Source organism: Scyliorhinus canicula, chromosome 19 (genome assembly GCF_902713615.1).
Source record: "Scyliorhinus canicula chromosome 19, sScyCan1.1, whole genome shotgun sequence".
Taxonomy (NCBI): Eukaryota; Metazoa; Chordata; class Chondrichthyes; order Carcharhiniformes; family Scyliorhinidae; genus Scyliorhinus; species Scyliorhinus canicula.
In genome coordinates this window covers 92006640-92027291 of record NC_052164.1, presented here as the reverse complement: position 1 = coordinate 92027291, position 20652 = coordinate 92006640, and the positions used below count along the sequence as shown (strand labels likewise).

The window sequence follows — 20652 nt, the reverse complement described above, 5'->3', positions numbered from 1 at the left end:
AATCCTGATGGTTATCCTGCGGCTCCAGATCTGATGAAAGGGCGCAGACTGAAAGCATCACCTTGCCTGCTTTCGCCACCTGCTGTGGAGCGCTGCTGTCATTTCCTGTATTTGCTTCAGATTTCCCCATCTGCTGTACCCAGCTTTTTAAAGAAAAACCCATGTTGGATTTTATCAATGATGTGGAGATGCCGGCCTTGGACTGGGGTGAGCACAGTAAGGAGTCTGACAACACCAGGTTAAAGCCCAACAGATTTGTTTCAAATCACTATCCTTCGGGGCACTGCTCCTTCCTCAGCCTTTCCTCAGGCTCCTTTCCTCAGATTCACCCGAGGAAGGAGCAGTGCTCTGAAAGCTAGTGATTCGAAACAAACCTGTTGGACTTTAACCCAGGATTTTATCAAGGCTTGCACGCCTTCTGATTGACATCCAAAAGCAGGAAGGACATTTAGCCTAGACTGCTGCTTGTGTGGCTTCAGCTGACTGGCATCAGTGAAACAATTCACTCAACAAGTGGAAAATCTGGAGTACTTATTCGCAACGGTGATAAGTCTCACACTCCAGATATTGTAAGGCAACGTCTACTGTGGAACTGCACTATGCAGAGCCGGCAGGTTAGAACCCCAGACTTTGCTGGGTAACCTCATGTGAGCCAGAATGCTGCTTGGGGACTCCAATTTCCCTTGGTGTTCATGTGCTACAGGTTTGGGGGAGAGGGCATGTGGTGTGTGTATGATGGAGGGAGGGGGGGGTGTGCAATAGGAATGGATGGCGCCTTCCATGTGTGAGCAGCCTGCCAACACTCACATAGATGATAATGCAGGAAAAATGGCTACTGCGTTGAGAAAGATATTGGGGTAAATTTTCTGTTCCTGCCCACTGCGGGGAAATTCAGTGGACCAGTCCATTGACCTCGGGTGGGAATTTCTGATCTGAGGGTCGCGCAGCCGGATAATCCTACCCATTATACCTGGTTCCCTTGGAACTGTAAACCAGGACCTCTGTTTTGCGGTTGGGGTTGGAGCTAGGGAAGTACAAAAGATTTAATGATTCCTACATGTTTTAGTTTAGCTGAATTTTCCTTTTACTCACATGGATGGAGTGAATGCTTCCAATGGGAAGCATGACCCTCTACTCTTCCTTTCTTCCAAATTCTTCCAGATTTCCAGTTTCTAGTTGTGACCGAATTTTAAAATATCGTGGCCTCCCATAGATGAGTTAGAGATTAGGTGAAACCTATAAATCTGAAGTGTCAGAGCAAAAAAAACTTCTGTTCTTTGATGGTCCAAAGAGTGTCAAAAGTCTGCCAACTATTCAGTTAAGGTGCTTCCTTCTGTAAAGTTAAGTTGATTAAGCAGTGATCTGGACAAATTACTGAATTATTTAATATGCTGGTATTTTCTTTCCTAGAACAAGCTTCAGTATTTTAAATATATCTGATTCGTTAGTCAGTCTCTTAAATTTTTTTTTTATTATTTTGAATAATTTTCCAACAAAATTTGAAATCTGTTTTGAACATTAATTTGATGAACCTGGTCAGGTCTGCAGTTAGCAAATACGGCACTCCATTGGATTTGTGAAAGCTTCTGATAAAGGCTCGTTTTCCTTTTCTTAAAAATCGGGCTGTCAGAGTCAAACAGCAACTCGGTGAAAAGAGAGCTTTAGGCTGTGGTCCGAGCGTACTTTCCCGAGACAATACAACTACTTGTGTCACCTAATCAGGGTGATTTTGCAATCTAATGCAAGCCCTTCAAGATCACTGACATGCACTGTTACAGATGGGATTTTTAAAATAAAGGTCACTTAACAGATTGCCAATGAAGCAACAACCTGCCATTCTGTTTAAGTGGCATTAAAATATAAAAACTACTCGAGGTTTGAAAGGATAACCGTCGGGCTGATTTATCTGGGGAAGCTGCAAAATATTCAGTGAACATCTTAGAAGTTCCGCCAAAAGAAACATTTATTAAATAGGGATTACTTTCCATGCATCATTTGGTAAATTAGAACAAGGGGTTTTCAAAGGCAGGTGACTTTGCATAAAGCATTCTGTAGTACGATTAAATGTAGTGGAGGAGGTAATATTTGGGTTCCCGCAAAATAATTAATAAAAAAAAACATTTTGGCATAATTTAGCATTTGGTTATTTCAAAATCATCAAAATAATGGGCTAAATTGCTAACTTATAATAGCCTCGGCATGAAAATCTATCATAAATATTTATTTTTCCTTGTTAATATCAATCCTTTTTTTTAAGCAGCTTAGATTTAGAGAATATATTTTTGTGCTTGGCTTAATTTAATAATGAAAAAAATTAAAACACAAATTGAAATCTGAAGTACAATTACTAACTAGGTGTGAACAGGATTTGTAACAATCTGCTTTGTATGTGTGTGTCCCCCTCTTGTTAGAATGTGTTTCATGCAGCATCACAGAGATAGACCCAAAAATACACATGCAGGAATACAGCAAGAACACGCAAGTGTAACCAACTAGAGCAGCAGCCTTTCTGCACTTGATCAGAGGCATCCAGAGTAGGATTATTGCATTGGCGTTTGAGTTTTAAATCGGAATTTCATTTAATAACCTCACCGTAAAGCATTATTAATTGCAAAATCGTTAATTAGCATGCCTTTAAGCATTGAGTAATGAGCTGCATTTAGAGTTTCTTTTAAGAAAGAATAGATCACATCTGTCCTCAATGTGTCAATAAAATGGAAGCCTTACTATTTATCCATCCCTTTCAAGGATAATGAATAGCATCTCCATCATCAGCAAACATCAGCTCTTGTACACACCAAGTGCTTGAGGCCCGCATAGGCGTTGTCTTATACATTTTCGGCTTGCTTGTGGGAGTAATTCTTTTGATTACAGTTTGAGAACTTTTTGACCAGCATGTGGATTAAAGATCAAGGTTATTGTTTTGAACAGAGCTGGAAGAATACAGTGTTTCATTCAATTTAGAGATTTGAGTTTGACAAAAAGACCATTAGTCATACAATACATATAACAAACAAACTATGGGAGCAAATGCTTTGAAAGCTAATTGGATGACCTTCATTGGAAGCTCTGATCATACAGTGCTGTGGTCGAAAACATATTTGAACACGTTTATAGTGTGAGCTGTGCCTTCAGCATGGTGGCAGACTAACAGAATAAAACCATTCTTCCAACTTTGCTTCAAAATGGAGGTAAACACATTCTACAGACATACAGAATTATTTTATCCATTTCATCTCAGGCCCTTGTACTATAGTCAAGGAGACAGGCAAGTAGGTAGGCAGTCTGGTTCCAGGACACTGCCAATGCCGTAGGAGGTGGCCGCTACGTGGTTCTTAATGGCAGCTCAAGCTAAGTCTTCCTCAGATTCAGCCTCCTGTGAAGTACGTACCTCGCATTTGGATGTCTCCCCATCACACCAAACCTAGATTGGGACCTGCAGAATTGAATTGATGTTCCCTCGCTATGACACAATGCACCAGCATGTGGCCATGCCCTGCTGCCCTCACACATCAATTTGTATCACCGTTAAGGTTTTATTTTGTTGGCACCACTGCTTGCTTAACTAGCGGTTTCAGCAGATCCTGATTAATGGAGCACTCTACGAGAGGCAGCCCAGGCTGAATTTGTAAGGCTCCAACCAAAAGACTCACAATTCTGAATCCTATTATTCTCAACACAAGGACACTGAATGAATGTCCCATAAATCAAAAGCAATTTATTATGACAAAAGTTTTTTTTTTTAAAGGTATATTTTACCCCATCCAATCTTGGGCCAACAAAATTGAGAAGTGTTTTGCGGCTGCAAAAACAAAAAAAATAAGCACTCCTCGGAGAAGGGTGCTTTGACAGTGTGATTTTCAAAAACACGAATGAATCACTGCAATCTTCAAAAACACAAAATTATCCTGTCACAACATTCTTGATCATAATGAAGTAGGTGACAAGGACAAATAAGTCAATGCATATCCTGCAGGAACTTGTAAATGATAATAAGAGAAACAGAAAAGCTGGTCAGAATTTGAAATACGAGGCAGGGTTTTCTAAAGGATAAAAGAATGAGGAGGAACGCAATGTAACAGCACTGTGCCTGTCCACAGCAAATACATAAAGAATTTATGCTGGCCAACCAAGAATTGGACGAGTACAGCAGTTTGTGTTGAAACGGCAAGGAAATCAATTCCACAAATTGCCCTCACTGATTATCATGAATATCTATTGCTTGAAGAAGCAAATCAAGGTGTTAATTCAAATCGATCTTCTGGTCGCAATTGGTCTTGGTGACATCAGAGGAGAAAATGCCAAATACCAAGAGGATCTTTTTTTTTTCTCCGGGAAAAACTATTCATTTTCAAATGTAGTATTTCGGTCCAATGGCAATAAGGATTTATTGGAAGATCTCAGCATTCAATCAGTAGCAGGCTATCAGAGCTTCAGGAGGTAATTACGACTGCCATGCAAACAGCTTACTCTTTCACTGAACAGGGTATCACTTTTAAAAAAAAATCTCGTTACTCCACAGGGAATGAAAAAGAGCATTTCAATGGTTGATATTCTCAGGATGGCTGGCTTGATATCGTACTGCACTGCAATATCTCTTCGCCTACACTGGCTAAGGGTGGAAATGTGAATACCATGACAAAAAAAGGTTATAAAATAATTCTATCCTTTCTCTGAAGCTGAAAATATGCTGTGCTCTAAACGTACAACCTTAGATTTACATGCACAATCCTCATTGACTGATGACTATTAAGATACCTTAATTCCCAGTGACTAACTGAAAGGATCATACAGCAAGACTTGAAGTTTTAAGACTTTTACTGTTATAAACAAACCAAAAGCAACATTATCTAAACACTACTCAGTAATCAATCTATACTTTAAACTACATGAAAAATTCCCCATTTAATTTTTTAAAATGCGCAAAAACCCCTTCACAGTTATACTTTACTTTGTGCCTTAAACAGATATTTCATTCTCCAAGAATCAGGCAAATATATTCTTAGCTCCCAATGGCTTGCTTCCTTTGGCCTCTTCCAGGAATGTAACTTCTAATCACCAAATTGACTTTCGAGATGAGGAATTCGTCTCTCTAGCAAAAGCGAGGTGATTTTTCCAGCTTCCTTCAAATCCTTGCAAACGTGATCAGCACAATCTGAGTGTGACCTCCCACCCCCATTCTCTGTGGAGAACAATAGAAACTGGCTGCCTCCTCCCTCTTGCAGAATCTTGCAGACTGACTGACCTGCTTGTGATGTTCAAGGGTACCTTTGGGAAAATCCTGTACCCCAATGCTAGAATGGCTTGGTATGGACTCTTCCCTGCTCAAGCACCATCTCCATGGCCATTGCATTCAGGTAGATGTGCCAAGTAGCTATCCTTTAGTCCCCCAACTCAGTTCTATCTTGAAATTTAACAGACAGCTTTAAGGATCAACGTTTACAAAACCTGAAATTCCTAGTACCTTCCCGAGACTTGGAGACTAACATTTTACCCACAGATGCCCTTGCCTTTTTCCAAGCGTGTTTTGCACCTTCTTCCCAGTGAATCTATCTGGGCCTCACTGTCCCCATAGCAACCAAGCCAAAAAGGCTTATTGTTGAGCAGGATTTGCTGCAGGATATTTGAACACTTTCGCTACTCCATTATTTCACCTCAAATTAAACAGACAATTCCAAAACATCATGAACTTATACTCCTTGTACGTGTAACACGCTCGAGATAAATGCACAATGAATGCTGAACTTGGAATAAACAAACAGAAACAAATTCAGAAAAAGGGTTGTTTGGCTGCTTCAACAGCAGAGGAAATTGAAGCAAGCTGAGTTCAGCACCATGGTAGGGAAGTAGCAAAAGCTATGCAAAACAAATAACTTATACGAAAGTCCCATGGCTCTGTGAGAGCACTTAGAATGTTTCACAGCCTGAGAAGGTAACTTTGGAAGAAAATAACTTGAGGGAAATTATGCCGCAACGGAAGGGATGTTAAAATATTTGGAGCTAGGTGAATCTTCCAGCCTCCCTGGAGTAGTGACGGTGTTCAAATGTCCTGCAGCAACTCCTGGCCAAAGAACAAAGAAAAGTACAGCACAGGAACAGGCCCTTCGGCCCTCCAAGCCTGCGTCAACCATGCTGCCCGTCTAAACTAAAATCTTCTGCACTTCTGGGGTCCATATCCCTCTATTCCCATCCTATTCAAGTATTTGTCAAGACGCCCCTTAAACGTCACTATCGTCCCTGCTTCCATCACCTCCTCCGGCAGTGAGTTCCAGGCACCCACTACCCTCAGTGTAAAAAACTTGCCTTGTACATCTCCTCTAAACCTTGCCCCTTGCACTTTAAACCTATGCGCCCCCCCCCCCCCCAGTAATTGGCATCTCTACCTTCGGAAAAAGCCTCTGATGATCCACTCTGTCTATGCCCCTCGTAATTTTGTAGACCTCTATCAGGTCTTCAACCTCTGTCGTTCCAGTGAGAACAAACCAAGTTTATTCAACCTCTCCTCATAGCTAATGCCCTCCATACCAGGTAACATCCCGGTAAATCTCCTCTGTACCCTCTCCAAAGCCTCCACATCCTTCTGCAGTGTGGCGACCAGAATTGAACACTATACTTCAAGTGTGGCCTAACTAAGGTTCTATACAGCTGCAACATGACTTTGCCAATTTTTATACTCAATGCCCTAGCCAATGAAGGCAAGCATGCTGTATGCCTTCTTGACTACCTTCTCCACCTGTGTTGTCACTTTCAGTGACCTGTGGACCTGTACACCTAGATCTCTCTGATTGTCAATACTCTTGAGGGTTCTACCATTCACTGTATATTCCCTACCTGCATTAGACCTTCCAAAATGCATTACCTCACATTAGTCCAGATTAAACTCCATCTGCCATCTCTCCGCCCAAGTCTCCAAACAATCTAAATCCTGCTGTATCCTCTGACAGTCCTCATTGCTATCCGCCATTCCACCAACCTTTGTGTTGTCTCCAAACATACTAATCAGGACAATAAGCCTTTTTGGCTTGGTTGCTATGGGGACAGTGAGGCCCAGAGAGATTTACTGGGAAGAAAGTGCAAAACACACTAGTAGAAAAAAGCAAGGGCGTTTCTGATGACCCTGGATAAAATGTTAGTCTCCCAAGTCTCAGGAAGGTATCCGGCAATTTTAAATTTAAACTTATCCATTTATCCTTCACGCACTCCTCAACCCAAGCACCCCAAGCTTCCTTGCCCCACCCTTTGCCGATAGTCACCACTTTGGTCCTGTAGATTGGTCAGCTGACATCAGTGATCAGCAGGAGCACCGGAGGTGAAAGTTGATAAGGAAAGAGCAGGGAACTGGGTCTCACTGGGTTTCTCTTTCAAAGAGCCAGTACAGACAGAATGGGCCAAATGGCCTCCTTCTAAGTTATTTGAGAGGCAGTCTGCCATAAAGGTTACTTTAGAAATAATTACTGAATACATACTTTAAATAACTTTACCAACTGCTGGTAAGTAAGAGTAATTGGGACACCGCAGACATGATGGATGTCTGTCAATGGGTAAATGGACAAAGATTTAATCTATATACTTAATAGTTTCTGTAATTGCTCAGTACAGGTGCTTAGAGCACGGTCCCTTTTTCAATAGTTCCCTAACGCAAATTCATCAAGGACATCAGATAGCCTTTAACACAATTGCTTTCAACCTAGTTTATATATAGGTGCACAGACTGATCTAAATGTTCTCCCAATAAAAGAAACTCGTTTAGAGATTTGTCACTTGTTAAAGAAAAGTCCCCAAATCATTTAAACCAAAAATGTTCGAAGGGATCAGATTAATTATGTGTTACTGTATGGAGCATTCCAACCCACCCTTCCAGAAATCTTTGCGCCTTCCACTTTAGGGATTATTTGAAAAAAGGAAATCAAACTGTTCTCAAAGGGAAACTGCAGGTTAGCTGGTCAGTTCCTTTATTTTAGTCCCGTGAGCTATTTTCCAGTTTCTCGGTTGTTTACGGTGGTTTGATCTCATGTCTTAAGAGGGCAGGCCACCAGACACAGAATGCTTTCTTCAGATTCTGTTGCTGATATTTTATCGTTATCAGTGAGCGGGTAGACTAGGCATCCACCAGATTACAAGAATACAGCATGGAACACAAGTTTACCTTCATCTTGGAGCATTATCTGGCCAGATTTGGGCAGATGGTGGGTTTCACGAGTTGGAATTTTGATGGCATTTGATTTACAGAACAATGAAAGTACAGCATACATCACTTCTCAAGAAGTGAGACTAGCTGCTCTATAATATTCTGATGTGGAGATGCTGGCGGTGGATTGGGGTGAGCACAGCAAGAAGTCTTACAACACCAGGTTAAAGTCCAACAGGTTTGTTTTAAATCACTAGCTTTCGGAGCGCGATCTCATTCCTCAGGTGAACGAAGGTGCTCACCTGAGGAAGGAGCAGTGCTCCGAAAGCTAGTGATTTGAAACAAACCTGTTGGACTTTAACCTGGCGTTGTAAGACTTCTTACTATAATATTCTGTATACGGGACAAACTCATTCCTTGTACACTGTTTATGAAATCATAGCATTCCAGCTTGAGGAACACAATGCAATCTCTTGCCTGTATTGAATAATTTAATTATGAGAATCTGCCTCGGTTCTCAATTCAGACAAATTGGCATCTCTCGCTGTAAACAAGTGCAAACAGTCCCATGAACCACTTCCATATAAGAACAGCTGGGAGAGTGTTTTGAGGCAGCAATGCAGCATGGAGCTGGGAGAACAATACCACTCCATTACACTTTATGGTACCACAGTAATCCTTTCACTTTTAACAGAATGTAATTTTCCTAAGGGATGATTTTATTCTTAATGGGCAACGTCCAATGATCAGGTTCACTGCTTGGCTATGTCAAGGGACCATTTGTGAATTATGGAATCAATTTAAAATGTCACTTAATTTAGACTGTCTGATGCATATTCCCGGTTCTGACAACTCTATCATGTACTAAAATATACAGGGCGGGATTCTCCGACCCCCGGCCGGGTTGGAGAATCACCGGGGGGGGGGGGGGGGGGGGGGGGGGATCCCACCCCGCCGCTCCGACGCCGGCCGCCAAATTCTCCGCTGCCGGTTTTTGGGTGGGGGCGGGGATCGCGACCTGCCGGTCGGAGGCAGTTGGCAGCAACCCCCCGCCCCCAGCAATACCCCAGGCCGCGCGGCTGCCGGTTTTCGGCCAGTCCCGCTGGCGTGGATTAGACATGGTCCATACCGGCAGGACCTGGCTTGGAGAGTGGTTATCAGGGTCCTCGGGGGGGGGGGGGGGTCCGGCCCCCACGGTGGCCTGGCCCACGATCGGGGCCCACCGATCTGTGGGCAGGTCTGTGCCGCGGGGGGCACTCTTTCCCTCCGCGCCGGCCTTCTGTAAGGCTCCGCGATGGCCGGCGCGGAGAAGAAACCCCCTGCTCATGCGCAGGAAACACACTGCAGTTCTGTGCATGCGCCAGAACATGCTGCCGGTTCTGCGCACACGCGAACAAGCGCCGGCCGGCGGAGGCCCTTCGGCGCGGCACCAACCCCCCCCCCCCCCCCCCCCCAGTGCCGGCCTAGCCCCCGGAAGTGCGGAGGATTCCACAACTTCTGGGCGGCCCGTGCCAGAGTGGTTCACGCCGCTCTTTGGCGCTGGTACGGGCCATCCCGCCAATTTAGGGAGAATCCTGGCCATAGAGTTAAACTGTCCCCTTTCTCTCAGGATTATTTAGGTTAGGTGAATCGATCATCAACTAATTTTGTGAGAGGTTTGTAGGGGCAGGTGCTTTGGAAACCTTTGTAGAACCCAAGAAATAGGTGCAAGAGCCGGCCATTTGGCCCTTGGGAGCTCATTCTACCATTCAATGAGATCATAGCTGGTCTTCAACCTGAACTCCTATCAACCACACTATCGCATAATTCCCGTCTTACTCAAAAATCTTTCAATCTCAGTCTTGAACCTATTCAACATCTTTGCATCCACAGCTCCCAGCGTAGAAAATTCCAAACCCTGAAGTAATTTCTCCTCAGCTCAGTTCTAAGTGGGCGAGACCCCATATTCTGGGACCATAAATCTGAACAACCCAGTCAAGGGAAATAGCCTCCCAACATCTAGACTAAATAAGAATTTTATTTACCATGCATGCGATGCATTGGAATGAATTATTACGCATTGTGCCTGTTACATTTTAGGCTTCTTGCCTTTCATCTTGTCCAAAGAGAAAAATGTTGGAAAGGCATATTTTTATTCAGGTAGTCATCCTTCCCAACATTTTTTAAAAAGCAGTTGGCAATTGCCATTCTTCTCATACAACTGAATCCAACACTTGGCGTGAAAAAAAATTGAAACTGGATGAGCTTCAAGGTTAAATCTTTGGGTTGAGGTCGGATGCTGTGACGTTTTATCAAGAGGCTGTTGGAAACCTGTTTCTGTCAGGAACACCAGCATTCAAACTAGACAACCAACAGCAACACAATGGGTCAACAACAAAAAAGAATATGTTGAGCAGAGCAGAGAGGGTGATAGACGCAAAGAGATTTTTTTTTTTTTTTTAAAGTGATCCTGAATCGTAAGGCATTTTCCAGAGGATTGGGTAACCTTCCTCTGAAAGCACAAGCATGCAGCAGTCGCAAATTCTCAATCTTGTCAACACAAAATGAACAGGCGTACTGTCAGGAAATTCATTCCTGCGAGGTGACATTTCAATTTGCACCCTGAAGCTCTGTCGGTGGGTTCGGCTTAAGATTCTCACAAACTGCTGCTGATATTCCAATGTACAAAAAAAAAGAGAGTAGCATTGAGGGCAACAAGCAAGATGGTATGTGGGTACTGTACCTTTGGTGATGGTGGGGATGGTTGTGGTAGTAGTGGTGGTTGTAGTGGGAGGTGGGATAGTAGTGGGTACATCTAGATGGTAAAAAGGAAAAAAATGAATAAAAACACAAATGAAATACACAACATCTTTCACATGAAATCACAAAAAAAAGAAAAAAAAAATTGTAAATAAATAACATACTAATTTATTTGGCTCGTGTGATGGCTTTTTCCAGTGGGGTTCCCTCACCCCCTCCCTCAAACACTCCCAACCATGTCAGAAACTGTAATGTAGAACGGAAATGCCGTAAGCTCCATCTCTAACACTGAAGAAACGAAAGCAATCGTAACTTGCAGATAAATAAATCCCAGGTGGCTGCTTAATGTGCTTCCTCGCCTTCTTCACAACTTTTCCCCAGGTATTGAAATAATTACTGTGCATTGTTAATGTCATCGGATTTAAGATGCTCTCCGCCAAAGTATAGGCTTGACATCAAAATCGTTATTGAGTGAACAATTCAATGTAGCCGAACACCTCAGTGAGTTGCAACGTTATTAGATGGGAGATGAATTTGGTTCCTCAGAGACGGAAAGAATGCAAAAAGAATAGTGATGGAAGGCCGCATTAACCGGTCTAGCTACAACAGCTTCTGAAAACATAATTCTGGACATTGCTTTTTTTTTAAATATAAAAGTAGCTCAATTTTCCCCACAATATATTCTTGGTCAAACTGTCAGCAAGTGAATGCAGAAGTATTTTTAAACGGGCATTACCTCAAAGATTACACTAAGCAAAACTCCAGGTGGGAACACGTTAATGTTTTAATGTTTTGATGCCCATTCAACAATTTCAATAAACAAGTTCCCCCAGGCCACAATTTACAAGGGGCTGGCGAGGATCCGTGTGAAGGCCGCGGGAGATCGCAGGAGAGGCCCAAATTCAGGAACATGCTGGGTGTCGAGTGATTTGCGATCTAACCGGCCCTCTCCCGTTGGTGGGATCCTGAACCCGCCTAGATGCAGGGCAAAGCTAATCTGAGCCAATTAAGGGCAATCTCCACCGTATTAGCGAGATGGAGGCCCAAACTAACTGCCTCCCGCGATCTAACCAATTCCAAAGTGAGATGTCACCTGGGCCTCGATTAGTATGGGTGCACACATCACGGCACCTGGGGGGTCTCGCAGGCCATTGGAGACCCCTGGGTGGTCAGGGGTCTCCAGTGGTTTGGTGGGGGAGGGGGGGGGGTGCAGGGTGTGTCCTGAACGAGGAGGGCCCAAAGGGTGTGTGAGAAGGCCTGGGTGAGGGGTGGGCTCACTTTGGGGGGGTGGGTGGTTGGGGTAATGCCCATGTTTGTGGGAACTGACATTGACATTTCCCGTGGGTGAGGTGTATGGGGATCCTCAAACTCACTTGGAGATCGGGGCATCATTTCAAAATGCTGGCCTAACATCTGAGGAGCTGGCCTGGCCAGCGGGTTCAGCTTCCCAGTGATGAAAATAATTCTAAATGTGGGCGAGCCTTGAGGGTAACTCCCCAGGGCCACATAATTGACAAAGTGTGGTTGGATAGTGGTGGGGAACTCACTGACAGAGCCGGGGAGAAACTCCCAGCCAAACCCGCCTGAAATGACATTCAGAAAATGTTTCCATTATATTGGGCCCAAAATGTTTCTAACAGCATTGTGGGTGTACCTACAGCACATGGACAGCAGTTCAAAGAGGCAGCTCACCACCATCCCCTCAAGGGCAATGATGGATGAGCAATAAATCCTGGCCTAGCCAACTATGTCCACATCCTATGAATGAATGATAAATAAGGTTTCAATTGTGTGACCTCCATTAGACAGGAAGGCAATTCGACAGGGCATTCAATAGCTTTGCTGCCCAAGATTCAGGAAGGGCAGGAAATAATTTTGCTTTCCCCCACTGGAGATCTCAAGTTTAGCAGTGCCATCATGGAATGATGTCGGGTGGAAATTGGACTGTTCCATCAAGGTGGAAGATGTGGAGCAGAAGGACTTCGTCATTTACCACTTAATCAATAACTTTTACGGTAATACTGGTGACCCACCGCATATCAGGGGGATATTTAATGGACAAACAATAGAAGATATCAAAAGGCAATCATGGAAGGCATTAATGTTATTTTTCTGAAACCTCATGGTTTTCTGGGGAACATTCATTGTTGTTAATCAATGCTGGAAATCCATCTATGTACTGGGATGTGAGCGTCGCTGGTATGGCCAGAATCTACTGCCCATTCATAATTGATCTCTGCCGGCTGTGGCTAGTCGCCTACCACGGACTGGCTTGCAACCTCATTTCAACCACTTTGATATGGGTCTGGAGTCATAAGTAGGCCAGACCTGATAAGGATGACAGGTTTCCTCCCCTGAAGAATATCAGTGAACCGGTTGGATTTTTGAAGACAATCGGGGAGTTTCATCATATTTGCTGAGTCTAGCTTTTTATTCCAGATCATTAATTAATTGAATTTGAATTCTCCCAGCTGCCATGAAGGAGTTTGAAATAGTGCAGGCTGCTAGATTGCACGCCCCGTGGTATTATCACTATTCCACCATCCACGTCTAGCTAAACACGAGTATTCCAGTTTCAATTGCACAGTATTAAATAAAGTCGTTCTAAATTTGTTTGCATTTTTGCCCAGCACTTGCTGTGAAGTTCCTACACCATCTTCACAAATCGCCCACAGACATCCAGGGTATTGGCACATGTCCTCTGCTACCAGCATAAAGCACCACGTTACTGAAATAACTCATGGTACATTGGTAGTACATTACCACATCACAGTAGGATGGTCATAAGACGTTTCTTGAAAAAGCCATCACCTGGACCAGTAAACACTGCTACACATATGATTGGGGTTTGTTGCGGAGGGGGGGGGGATTGGGGTTTGTTGCGGAGGGGGGGGGGAGGGGGATTGGGGTTTGTTGTGGAGGGGGGGGGGATTGGGGTTTGTTGCAGAGGGGGGTGGTTGTGAGGGGGAGTGGTTGTTTTATCTAACAGGGGAAAATAAAACATGAAATCGACCCAAAACGTCTTCAAATTAAAAATGAAAGTGGGAATGGCCGCACAGCAGGAGTTTCATGGACGGAGAAGGAAACTCGTGAAGGGGTTATGGTTTGCTCATGCTGCAAATTTGAATTTCTTTCTGACAACGACTGACATTTCTCTGAATCGAAGATGCCTGATGCATCCAATCAGTCTTATCTGGCAGTGAACCAATTATGCAAACCACTGTCCTCCTCCCGCTGACCACTGTTTCCATAAAATATTAATACCCCTTTTATATAAGCAGAACATTTATAATTCTTGGGCATTACCCTTTGGAAATAGAAAGCACCTATAAATAGGTCAGGCTCCTCCGTGTAAGGAACACTTTCACAAGAATTAACACTGTGCTTGTGGTGTTGCACATAATGTGAAAGCAACTCAATTTGCAGAGAGAGATGGGAAATGTGCACAGAATGAATGGAAGCATTGCTGCTTTCTCACAGGTTAAAATTGAAACTCCTGCATGTGCCATTAATGCTATGAAAACAGATGATAAGAGTTGAAACACAGATCTACAATAGTACAACAGCTGCAAAACCCAAGACAGAAAAGATGAGCATCTTTAATATGTCCTTGTGCTGAATGTGTATCCAAAGCAAACGCTCTCAGTTTAATTAAACAAAGTGCTCTTGGTGACATTTTGCCTGACTCTTGCTGTGAATTAAATTTTTTTTAAAAAACAGGTAAGTTACATTTACATTTGTTTGCATCAAATGACAATTTTTGCAAAAATTATTCACGCATGTCACTTTCATTAAATTTTAATAATGACAACAATTAGCAATAAATAAATCGAATCTCTCTGAATGTGTGTAAGTTTTATTCCACAGGTAGCAGAGATGAAAGAACCTTGGAACGCATCAAATAAAGTGTTAGCATTTTCATCAGTTCATGGATTGTACCAACAGTGTGGCACGTTTAACACAAATTGGGACAAGAGGGTTGGATTTAATGTCAGATGACATTACAACAGGTCTGATTTATTTTAGGTCTGCACATAACCATGCTGCATCTTCTCCCTGGCCCCCCCCCATTGTAAAAAATTGTATTGTTAAAAAGAATAATTTACCTCAGCTTTACTCTGATTTGTTTGAGCAGCATGCATTGATGGCATTGAGGGGGGGGGGGGGGGGGGGGGGGGGAATGAAATGCTGGAGTTACTGAGCCTAACAGCATGAGTGAGCTGGTATTAACATGCACAATTCAAGTTGGAGCACTACTGTGTTAATGATCATCTCTGTCGTGATGTTAATTCAACTTGCTCACATTGCCAGCTTAGTAACACTCCCTAGTCAGTAATCCTGGCGCTGTCATTGATGCTCGTTTAAAAAAGTTAAATGAACAGAAAGGTAGAAATAGAAGGCTATGCAGTTCGCAATTCTTTCTGACAAAGTTTTTTTTTCCATATAAGGAATACCAACGCTGATTTAAATGGCACCTCACTGCTCAAGACGGACTGCAGAAACAAAAGTGAGTGGAGAGAGAGAGGACTACAGTTTATGAAAGACGTCTAGGTGGCAATGCAATTCATATCTGATTCACAGGCTGAAATTGCCTGTTTTGCAAACTGTCTCTTAGGACTAAACCGTATAAATTATTGGTTTTATCAGACATGCACTAAGTTAAATTAGCTTTGAGCATCCATCATGCAAGAGTAATCAAAGAGAGAGGTTAAAACCACACAGTCACCGTGTGGGGAGTGGAGGGTTCCTGAGGGGCCGTCACTCCCAGGAGTTCATCAAGTACGAAAAAAAATAAACCGAGCTCGTGCAGTCTCTAGCGCTGCCTGGGATTCAACGTTAACACATTCGTGGGTCCACTGTGCGACTAGCAGAATTGCCAAGGCCACGTTTTAGTGGGAAATGGAGAGCTGGCCTGAAATGGTTTGCAAGCATTTCACCAGCCAGCCATGAATGACACAGGCTCATTCTGAAACAGCATGAGCCCCATTTAAACGCTACACTTCCTGCTGAAATTAATGGCAGGAGGAGCCGGCTCAATTTTACCGTGACAACATCAGTTACATGATGACTGGACACTCACTGACAATCAGTGAAAGGGGCATAATTCATTGCAACTACTACGAAGGACTCACATTTTAACCTGTTATGATTATGATTTCGTTTGGGCAAAAAGGTAGAACTGAATTCAGTTGGAATGAGAAACCGATAGAATATAGACTTCTTAAATTACCAATGGACCATTACTCAGTTATAATACAGTGACTACAAGATGAAGGAAGACTCATCTGAAAAACAGAACGAGTTGGAATGAACTATATTATTCCATGCAGTCTGTTCCAGCTCAATCGCCATATCATTTCTTTGAGAGACCCATTGAAACATTACTGCCAGACTGCATCCCATTAGATTGGTCCTCTTACATTTAAAATGTGCACGGTTTCCTATTTCAGTCAGAGATCAGATCAGAAGGAATGTTCCCAATTACCAATTCTACAGCTGCCAGCTGCTTTTGGAGCAAAATGAATTCTTCAATTTCTACAGTCGACTGTACTTTGGGAGTAAAATTTCTTTGGCCATTCGTTTTTTATTGATATTGGAACGTATCTATGAGATACAGTGAATTTCATTTGTGCAAAGTGAACCAGTAATAGGCTGATCTCAAGTAGATACGCTGAACTCCACAATGACGGGAGACAGAAACTTCCACAGCAGTAACGTTACTGATGGCATACTATTACTGTCAGTACTGTTCAAGAGGAGAAAATTATGGATAAGCACTATCCTGCTTGGTCATCTCCATTTTTATTTTATTATTATAACCCTTTTGGGGCTTTTCTATGGAGTGCTCTCTGCACTCTTTTCTTTCACAAAATCGGCAGTGGATATTCTGAGATGACGACAATTAGAGTATTGTGCTTGGCGTACGCTGGTTCCAGGCCACTCCTCCCTTTGGGTTGAACAACGACTGGGCTTTTCTCTTCTGGTTTCCAAATATGGCCTAAAATGTCCAATGGTCAGACCGTTGGGGTGGAGGGGGGTGGGCTTACATGATCAAGGCACTGCAAAACATTTCCTTGTTTTAACTTACACAGGTAGCAAAGGCTGGGTGTGGAAGCAAAAACCAGAAGTCTGCTTCTCACAGCTATTCACCACAAGCACATCAACATATAGATCAGGCTGTTTTGCGAAGGCCAGCATTTTTCTATTTGCGGACTGTGTCAGCCCCAGCCATTATAGCAGAGAGGGCATTTCATACTTTCAGAGCACCTGTTTGATATTCTGTTCAAGGAATATCTCCCTTTTTTTTTGCTCATCATCTATATTTGTGTCATTCTAACCAGCAACGCCCATTGGGGTGTTGTTCCATGATTAAAGTGCTGTATAGGTTGTCATGTTTATACCCCATTTTTATAGCGTTGACGTGGCTTCACTGCAGGTTAACCTCATTTATACTGTGGAGCAGGCGGGCTCTAATGGCTCCTGTGATCGACGTCACCCCAGAGAATCCACTGCAATATTTGTGTAGAGAGACAGATGGTGCTCAGGGTTCCACGAAGATTTCATCAAAGAGATTTAACACTTTTTTCCCCCAAAATTAAATCCCATGGAGATGATCTATTAGGACACACTCATCCTTTATTGTAGCTAACCATAAAATTACCCGTGCCTCAAATTGGGATACATTCTCAAAGAAGCGTATTCTCCGTCTGCTGCACTTGGCTCCGATTCGACAATCTTTAGAGAGCCTTCCAGCGTTACTGCACTATCGTTTTGCAAAATGCTATTGGTAGGATACTTTTGAGTAGGGTACATGCCACTTGCAAGGAAACATGTTATGTAATCATGCACACAATCAACGCAATATATGCATTAGGATTCAAAGACCCAGCTTATTATATACCACTTGATTTTTGATTAAGAACATGATGACGGTTTAATGAAAAGCTGAATACCATTTGCATGGATAAAAATTAACTGCTGCGTCATGACTTTCCGCTACAGATGGTACTAAAAGTAAATTGGATGTAGCCATTCTTTGGCCCAATCATTGAACCCTGGGACTATCAGTTACTCCAATATATCTGCCATCGGTGGAATGGACCGGATTGATTCTAGGCAGGTTTGGGGTAACTCAACTGGGGAATAAAACAGACAAGAGTTGAAGATGGCAATCGCCCACCACATGAACTGGTCACCAAAGCACCATTAATGGTGACCAGAGAGAAGGTGCCTCCCTATTCCAGGCTAGAGGCAAGAGGGGATAAATGGAGAAAATATTGGATAAACAGTTCCAATAATCCCATTTGCGTGAACTTAATTCTAACTCAAAGGATAGAAATAAGAATGAACTTTGGGTTTAAAAAAAAATTATTTAATTTTTGAAGGAGTTGCGGCGGGAAAAGAACCCACAGAATGCTGTTGATATTAAGCCCAGGTTTCCAAACCCAGACATTAAAATGGACAACATATTTTCACCTTTGCTCAACATGGTCACCCATTTAATTCGGCGTGTTGATAAGGTTACTTGTTGCAGCCTTCAATTCACCCAAAACAGCTTCACTTCCACGAAGTATGACTCCCTTGGAAAAGGTGGTAGAGGAGCTACATTTGATTAAGTATTTAGCACGTAGAGGCAGGAATGGATTTCACAGCAGTGCAGATAGAAAGATGCTAAGTGTTTAATGCATGTGGGGCATTAATCATCGGAGCTTCGAAATTCAGTGGTATACAATAAGTACTGGATTCCACGCTACAATTACACACAACACACTTTTGAAGAGCATAGATTTATGATGAGTAAATAAAAGCATCTAGAAGCATTTTCATCTTGGAATTACTGTCATTTTTACACATTCCATTACCTTTTTTTCTCATTTACTTCAAAAGACAAATTACATTTCTAACATGCAAAACCTACTAGCAACAAAAGCTTTTTAAAAAGGCTAGCATCTGACACAGAGAGAGAGCGAGATAGAGAAGAAAGGGTACCTCAGCTTTGGATGGGAATTATACATACCATAGACATACAAGACATAATCATCATATGATTCCCCAACATCATTGAAAGCTTTGCAGCGATAGGTCCCATTGTCAGTTTTATTTAGAGACTCGAGGACTAAGTTCTCGGTTAAAATGGCACGATCAGGTACTTCCTCTTCTAATCGTTGCCAGGTGAGTTTAGGCCTGCGGAACAACATTTGTTCGAATTAAGCATAGTGTGCCTAGAATTTCAAGCTTCCTCTCCCACTTATCTCTTTCCTTTTGAGCTAATTGACATCTGTGATGGAAACATCCAAAACCTTTTGAGCTCATTAATATCGGTGATGGAAACATCCGAATAAATTGGTAAAATTCACATATATATATATATATATATATATATATATATATACACACACATTTAGGATATTACACTTCAGAATTCAGAAAATGGATGCAGGTTAACACATCGCCATTTTTACCCAGCAGCCTTCTTACACAGGATGAGCAGCACCAGCTTTCGAACCTAGATGTTACCTCATTCGATCGACCCCGTTCCTTCTTTTTTGGGAATAGATACAAATTTAATTACCTTGTTCACTAGCAAAGGATATTTAGTGAAGATTAATGATGACACAGCCGGGCTGCCATTATCAATTAAGAGGACAGCCCTAGAACCTAGCTCAGCGAATCGGAATTGAACGTTATCAGACAGCCCGTTACAAAAGTATCGTAAGCCAGAGAAGAAAGCAGCAGTGAAAAGTTTCAGATCACTTGATGAAAATAAGGTGGTGGGGGTGGGGTTGGGGGCAACTTGCCAGGTTTGGTGAAAGGGTGAGGATTTCAAGAGGTGGAATATTCTTCCATTATCATTGGCGGGGCGGGTGCAGACTGTGAGGATGATGGTTCACTCAAAAGCTTTTAGTTTTTTTTAAACTCCCGATCTTTGTGCCTACTGTCATTTTTTTGGGAGTATCAGACTTCATATGGGCAAGGAAGGTGCCCCAAATTTGGAGGGTTTTTGAGGAGAGGGATAGGAGGAGGGTTTTTTTTTTGGGGGGGGGGGGGGGGGGGGGGGTCCTGGCTCTGCCGAACTTGTCGAAGCAATATTGGCCGATGAACGGCGAGAAGGTGCTGCGGTGGGACATGGCGGAGGGTTCGGTGTGGGGGCGGATGGAGGAGATGCCGTGCCGGGGGACAAGTCTGAGGGCACGGCAGCGGTACCCGGCGATGGCGCTCCTTCTGTTTTCGCCAGCTAAGTACTTGACAAGTCCGGTAGTGGTAGCAATGTTCATGGTCAGGAATCAGCTCAGGCAGCATGTCAGGCTTGGTGGCCTTGTTGTGGGCACCGATCTGTGGCAATCACAGATTTGTTCCAGCAGGATTAGATGCAACGTATACGGTGTGGGAGTGCGAGGGGATTGAGTGGTTTCAGTATCTATTTGTGGAAGGAAGGTTTGCAGAGTTGGCAAAATTGGAAACATTTGAGTTGCCAAAGGGGAATGGGTTCCGGTTCCGACAGATTAGGGATTTTGTTCAGAAGGAGTTGGCTACGTTTCCACAGTTGCTGCCCCCTTTGTTGCTTGAAGAGAGTGTGTCCCAGGATGAGATAAGAGAGGGTAGGGCCTCTGACATTTACAGGCAACTGATGGAGGGGAACTCGTTGAGGGAGGTTAAGAGGAAGAGGGAGGAACTGGGTGAGGTATTTAAGGGGGCGGTTTGGAGTGAACGTGACAGCCTCCTGTGCGTGATTAGATTTAAAACAATCTAAAGTTGACAATAGAGGGAAAATGACAGTCGCGCAC

The 20652-nt window shown here is 43.1% G+C and overlaps 1 protein-coding gene across 5 annotated transcripts in view; it reads right to left on the bottom strand.

Moving 5' to 3' along the window:
• The window catches only part of LOC119953880 (cell adhesion molecule 1-like), a 427713-nt gene that overhangs the window by 42515 nt on the left and 364546 nt on the right, over positions 1–20652 (bottom strand). For 3 of the 5 annotated variants that reach the window (XM_038778495.1, XM_038778497.1, XM_038778496.1), the window contains 2 exons: positions 18885–19051; positions 10851–10922 (listed from right to left, as the gene is read on the bottom strand). In XM_038778495.1, the coding sequence (XP_038634423.1) occupies positions 10851–10922; positions 18885–19051 (239 nt within the window). The remainder of the gene's footprint in view (positions 1–10850; positions 10923–18884; positions 19052–20652) is intronic. The other 2 variants (XM_038778498.1, XM_038778499.1) reach the window with 1 other exon arrangement.